Source organism: Morus notabilis, unplaced genomic scaffold, assembly GCF_000414095.1.
Source record: "Morus notabilis unplaced genomic scaffold, ASM41409v2 Scaffold705, whole genome shotgun sequence".
Classification (NCBI taxonomy): Eukaryota; Viridiplantae; Streptophyta; class Magnoliopsida; order Rosales; family Moraceae; genus Morus; species Morus notabilis.
In genome coordinates this window covers 241,342-248,586 of record NW_010357938.1, presented here as the reverse complement: position 1 = coordinate 248,586, position 7,245 = coordinate 241,342, and the positions used below count along the sequence as shown (strand labels likewise).

General features: G+C 32.9%; 1 protein-coding gene across 1 annotated transcript; it reads left to right on the top strand.

Annotated features, from left to right (window-relative positions):
* The first annotated feature begins 3,170 nt into the window (after positions 1-3,170).
* On the top strand, positions 3,171-3,809 carry LOC21396964 (ethylene-responsive transcription factor ERF024). The gene has a single exon (XM_010091105.1). The coding sequence runs from the start codon at positions 3,171-3,173 to the stop codon at positions 3,807-3,809; it is 639 nt and encodes a 212-aa protein (XP_010089407.1).
* Positions 3,810-7,245: the final 3,436 nt, after the last annotated feature.

Below are 7,245 nucleotides of genomic sequence, written 5' to 3'. Positions count from 1 at the left end.
TGGCATGAATAAATATTAATAAAGAAATGCAAAGCGGTAACAAAAAAAAGTTGGTCCAAGCCAGGCAGTTTCTATAAGCGTTAATTAGAATATATTTAAAGAAGCCCTAGAGGAATATTTTCTTGCGCCCACATTGCCTGAATTAGAAAGGACAGAGAAGCAGTCCAAGTTCTCAAGATATTATAATTAATTTTAATTTCTTAAGCATGTAGTACTTATTCAGCAATGCAATAGTTGGGACATGGAAGTTTGGAGTAGTGCAAGTTGGTGAGAAAGCCCCCAAAGGTTGGTCAAGAAAATGATGATACCAAATTCATGCACTTCATCTAATAGCAGTACTACTACAGCCTAGACATGATGAATTAATTACATGCTTCGAGGATAGTTTAGATGGTAGGTAGAGGATGATGACTTTCTTTTACCTCCAAGTTTTTGTAAATGATGTGCTTAAATATTCCACACGCCATTCATTCTTGGACCTCGAGCCACAAATTTTAAGATTTATGGTGCTAAGAATCACATATATATATATATATATAACCGTCATATAAACAGTTTTAATATTAAAAATAGTTGATTTAATCTTGTTGAGTTCTGATATCACAATAAGAATTGGGGTGTCACAATTCTTATAAATTTGTGATATTTTTATATTTAAACAATATGAGACTCGAATTTATTAATTTTACCCTTTACATTTACTATATACTTCATATTGAGCAATATTAAAAAAAAAATAAAATTAGTAGGATGAAGATCAAACGTGATGTAGATACGTGTGAGGTTGGCTTTAATTTGTACAAAAAATATATATTGTCAAAATGTTTTTACTTTTATCTTTTTACAAAAAAAAAAAAAAAACCTAAAGAATATATACTAACCTGGCCAATACAATAATTAAAATAAATTTTTTTTTGGCAAAGGTTAAATTGCACTTTAACTATAACAAGAAAGTCTAAAAATGTAGCTATGCTACTTTTCTAATCAAGTGTACGAAACATCCTAATTTTCAGGTTTATCGTGGTTTATATTCAATTCATCATTCAACCTCTATCATCTTTGTCCAACATCGTTTTCTAGTTAATAATTATGGTAACGAAGACGTGAAATGTTGTAGCCTTTGAAATACGAAAATAAATAAATAAATAAATAAATAAATAAATAAATAAAACAAGAAAAAACACAAACAAAAGGTTGCAGACTAGTGTGTGTGTTGTGTGTATAAATGTATATGTGTGTTTACATATATGATTGTGAGTATAACAGAGAGACTTTTGTATAATGCACATTTCAACATGCCATATAAAATCAATTAGCTAGGTACGTCCCTAGAATTATAATCCTTTATTAAATTTTTCAAAAATATTAGTTCATCCTTATACGTACGTGTATATATTCACAGACACACACACATCTGCGTGTTTGTGATATATATATATATATATATATATATATACACACACACACATATGACAATCCGAATTCATTTTATAATTTTAGATCCTAAAAGTATATTTTATGTAACAACTTAATTGCTTGTAAACGAGTCATGCGCATGAAGCCACTAATTGATAAAATCTCCCGGTGAGTCCTATCAAAATATCTTTGACGAGAATATCTACACTTACGTCTATCCTAATTATAAATGAACAAATCAAAATTGCAACTTAATCCATTTCAAATTTTACCTTAGCATAGATTTATTCGATTTAAATATCATACTCATATCATTTATCTAATTTTGATGTTTAAAATAGTGTCCTTTTTTATCTAACTTTTTCATATTTTAATATTTGAGTCCATTAATAAACGACATTTCAAATGTAATTAGTTGGACACTATTATAATTAGACATTAAAAATTGAATAAGTGATATCTAAATTCATAATAGTCATAATACGCCAATATTAAAAAATCATGTACCAAACTCTCACTATGCCTAAGGTTCAGGGACTAATAGTAACAATTTTTAATCACCTTTAAAAATGCTATATGTGATTCATGATGAGCTTTATAAAGAATATATACATATACATGTACATATATATATATGTGTGTGTGTGTGTGTGTGTGTGTATGTATTCTTTCTTCTACCTCAGTTTCTCTAATTGCATTGACACTAAACAGTTCAAGTACTATTCAACTGATCAAGATGGGTACCTAAAATATGTCCCATGTATTCTATTTGTCTCCAAGGGTTTTAATTAGTAACTTATGACAACTGATAGATATCACATATAAGCCGCGTTAGTAAAGCCATTATAAGATGATGTACACATATAGAGGCGACAAATAGGCCGTGTGGGCAGAAAGTTTCAATACTATGGACAATGTTTCTGTTCGATTGCAACGCGAATAGATGGTCACAAGTTGTAGAGACTAGAGACGCAGGAAAATTATATATATCAAAGACTATATATGCATATGTATGTGTGTGTGTGTATATATATATATATATATATATATATGCGATACAAAACACCCCACACCATTAAAAGATAGACAAAACTAACTTCAATTCCTAGTAGCGCCCTTGGATGTGATCACTTATATCATCAGCTAATTGGATATATAAATGAAAAGGAAAAAAAAAAAAAAAAAGAATTATAATGACGATTATTCGACACTCATTATTACGATCAAATCTTTGTTAGAAGATACGCAGCCACCAATAGAGATAAGGCATATTAGTGTCCAATATACAAACATCATCTCCCTTGACGTTATAAACAACATAAATATATATATATATATATATATATAATACATAGATTTTTTTTTTTTTGGCCCATTTCTCTCTCTATATTCTTTTGCCGCAAAAACGCAGTCCAACCCAGATGTCCAACACAAAAGCTGGCCTACACCCCGACGCTCTACAACAGCGCAGTTGAGCCGCAAACTCAAGACTTCATCAACAGCTGGTTTGCACTTAATCAAACACTTTGCTCTGCTGTTATTGAATTGATTGTAATTGTTCTCTCTAATTTCCTCTTGTAGATTTCCAAATCCGTCTTCTTGATCATCCCTTGATAAATCCATTCCCCATAAATGGCTTCTCTCACTACTCTCCAGCTACAATCCAATCATCACTACTACTACTACAACAAGACGAAAACCCTACTTACTCAAAATACAATAACTACTTGTACTTGTAATACTAATTCTAAACCATGCATTACTCGTCCCCAAACCCTAGCTCAAGCACTAGCGGAATCCGAGTTAGCGGCAATGCGGGTAACTCTTCTTCGGACGGGGAGGCCCGCCGGAGCTACCGGGGGGTGAGGCGCCGGAGCAGCGGGAAGTGGGTGTCGGAGATTCGGGAGCCACGCAAGCCTAACAGGATCTGGCTAGGCACATTCCCGACCCCCGAGATGGCGGCGGTCGCCTATGACGTGGCGGCGCTGGCCCTCAAGGGCCAGGACGCCGAGCTCAATTTCCCGAACTCGGCCGGCTCCTTGCCCGTGCCGGCCTCCACCTCGCCGCGGGACATCCAGGCTGCTGCGGCCTCTGCTGCCGGGGCAATTGGGGCGGCTGCGGCGGCCATGGGGGCCAGGGGCGCCAAGGAGGCGTCTCCGGTGAATTTCGGAGGGAATTATAGTCAGCATGAGGGAGAGAATATTGTGCTAGAGACGGAGATGAATGTTGCGAATGAGTATGTTGATGAGGATCTGATATTTGATATGCCTAATGTGTTGGTGAATATGGCTGAAGGAATGCTTCTTAGCCCTCCACGCTTGGACATTGCTGGTGATGATGCTGATTATCACGTTGAAAATGCTGCCGATGAAAACCTTTGGAAATTTCACTAATTACTTTCATATATATATATATATATGTGCCTATATAATATATCTATGGTACTATAAGTAGAAATGGTAAAAAGTAATAAAAAGAATGAAATAACCGTAAAACCCTTAATGCGTAATGAAATTAAGGGAGTATCACGAAAACGTAGAATGTAAGATATGACCACATAATATGTGCGAGAGGTAGTATGAGTGTGTTGTTCCCTTGTTTCTTTGTTTTTTGTTTTTGTTTTTGTTTTTTTTTTCTTTTGTTTTTTTTTTTTTTTTTTTTTTTTTTTTTTTTTTTTTTTTTTTTTTTTGTTTCTGGTTATATTTGTCCGTCGGTTGCTCTTTTTACCCTTTTTTGGGGTTTTGTTTCTTTTGCTTTTAATGATCATATGTACAGTTTGTTTAGCTAAAACGCCGTTTTTTTTTTTTGTTTTTTCTTTTTTTTTAATCATATCCTGCCCTTTTATATATGCTTCTCCAGTGCTCCAACAATGTTGCGATAGTGACAAAAACTCGCGAATATTATTCATTTCACAAGGGGTATTGAACCTCCTAATTAGTCGGGTTCGTTTTTATGAAAAGACGACAGAATTATATATATATATATATATATATGTACGTATATGCCTTGTAAAATCAAAGTCTCAACTTAATATTGATCTTTCATCGAATAATTTTAAGTGGTACTGGCCATGAACACTTATCTGTTGTTGAAGTTTTATCATAACTTAAAAGTACGTACGGCTCAGAGAAAGAAAGCAGCTTCTACAGAAACTTTAAGGTTTACATTCTATTTTGCATAAAACTTTAGGGCAAACCCTACGTACGTAGAAGGTAGACGAACGAGCACGTGATCTGAAATCTGAATCACAGATGATCATGAAAGCAAAAGGCCATGCAAGCAATCATGATCAAATTAATTATGTATATGTATATGTATATGTATGTATGTACATATTATATACATCGTTCTTCACCGTATGTTGGCTTCGAAGTACAATACTGGATTCTTATAGACAGAGAGGATAAAATGGAAACCAAGAAGACGTACGAATCTAGAATTGCTCATATTGTTGTGTTCAACTTATCACGGTTCAGTTTGCGTTTTGGTTTTCATCAAAGCAAATAACGCCTTGGTTTGGTAAAGGGAAAAAAAAAAAAGGATCCGCTGTCCCCCTTCTCCATTTTCCATTCATGTCCCACAAACAATAATGACATTTTATATGACATTTTAATTAATATATCATTATGTTAATTAGACATAATATGAGAAAAAAGTAGACAATGGGACATGAGAAGAAGAGACAAGAGTCAAATCCAAAAAAAGAAAAAAACGGACAAGCAAGTTGGGGCCTCTAGTCAACGTAATAATGAAGACATTAGTGTAGTAGGTTATACTATATATATATATATATAAATATATTTTGGAATTTGAACTATGCCTTCTGAGTAATTTAATATTAGTTTCTGGTTATTAAAATGGGTTATTGTCGGGATGAAGTTATGGCCCACCTTAGCCTTTGTTGACGTGTTATTTTCAACTAGAAGCAGTAAAATACCCCTCAAGAGCGGGATAAAATACTATGGAATGTCAAATATGGATGCTGACTCTTCACCTTCCTTTTAGCTTGGGGCCCCACATGTCATGCAATGCTCGTGCATCAAAAAGCCCACGTGGCATACGTACGGAAGTTGGTAAATATATTGTGTAGCGTGTTTGTACGATGTTTGTATAAGAAATGTTAGCGTCATTTTTTTTTAATATTTTTTTAATATTTTTTATATTTATTATTTGATGTGTTAATTTTATTATTTTATTTTTTATTTAAATAATAATATATTATGTTAGTAGATTTCATGTATCTAATAGTGAATGCAGAAAGTAATAAAGAAAATGACAGAAATAGTGACGCTGGCGCTTCTTGTGTTTGTATATATGTACGTATGAGTTTTTAATGTTTACATTTCCATGGTAGTTACCTATTAAATATATAAATTTGATTACGTGACAAAATAAGAATCCAATCTCATTAATTGTTATTAATTTTTTTAATCAATTATTTAATTTATTACTGTCGGATCAACATCTTATTGTTAAAATAATAATACCCATTAATAAGTAAATATTAAAATAAGCATTAAAACCACGTATTTCAACAGTGAGCATTCAGCTGCTAACTTGAGGCTTGAAGCTTGAGGAAATATAATGCTGCAAATCATTGATTCCTAATTTCCTATATATCTTTGATTTGTCACATACATGAAGGTATAGTCGTTAAGGTATGTGGGAAATTGAAACAATGGGCACTCATAGACTTGTATACTTACATGATATTATTTGATTGGATAAAAAACATATAGTACTTTACCCTTCTTTAGAACAACAATAGTACTATTTATATTTTCATATAATGATGGTGTAAGAGAGATTAGAAGGGTCTTTATAAAGTAGGGCCTTCTATCGGTTATAAACATTCTAATTATTGAATCTGGTCAAAACACATCAAAATAAAAAAAATATGTAAAATTAAGAATTTCTGATACACACGGCTAAAAACTATTTAAAACCTAGAGGTAGTTTAATTTTTTCATATCCTATCATAGAAATCTTCATATAAGAAAAGGAGTGTTAGTAGCGAGTCATGTATAAAGTACTTCCATATTTGTTTATGTGATGGAGAGCGGGCAAAACTCCATTAATGGAGAAAGTCAAGGAAGGTGATAATTGTGCATTAAGCACTGATTTAAGCACCAACAAAGACTAATTATAACCTTTCTTGACTGTGCTTAACATATATTTATGCTTTTCGCTTTCATACCAACAAATGGACTAGGCATCCTATTTCTTGTAGATTGTAGTGGCTATATATAACCATCTAAAATTCAGGGATTTGTTTTGTCTCAGTTGGGACCTGGCTTAGAACAGAGTAACGACATGTCTATCAAATCATCGGCCCATTATATAAAAATGACGTTGGCCCATTGTACAAAATCATCGGCCCAATGTCTCCATCAGTATGGGGCACAGAATAAGTACACCAGCTGCAGTAATAATGGAAAAAAAAAAAAAAAAAAAAAAAAAAAACACACGTTCGCTAGTCATCACATTTCCCTGAGACATTAATTAAAGAGTTCAATTAGAACGGTTCTCAATTTTTCTTTAGTTAGTTACCATTCATTAGTATAGTTCTATATATAATTGAAGCACACTACGACGTGATACGACATGTTTGACAAAATATTTATTTGCTACTGATCAATAAGGGGCAAAGCATTTAGCATTGGTACTGAAAAAAAAAATGATAATTAATATATATAAAATTCGGGAACATGTTGAAACTAGATAATGTATAAGTCCGGTTTGGGCTAAATGAACTACCCAATTGTTTAAGTTTTATTGGTGTCCAACAACTATTTTATGATCATTTGACAAATAAAACTTAAAAAATAG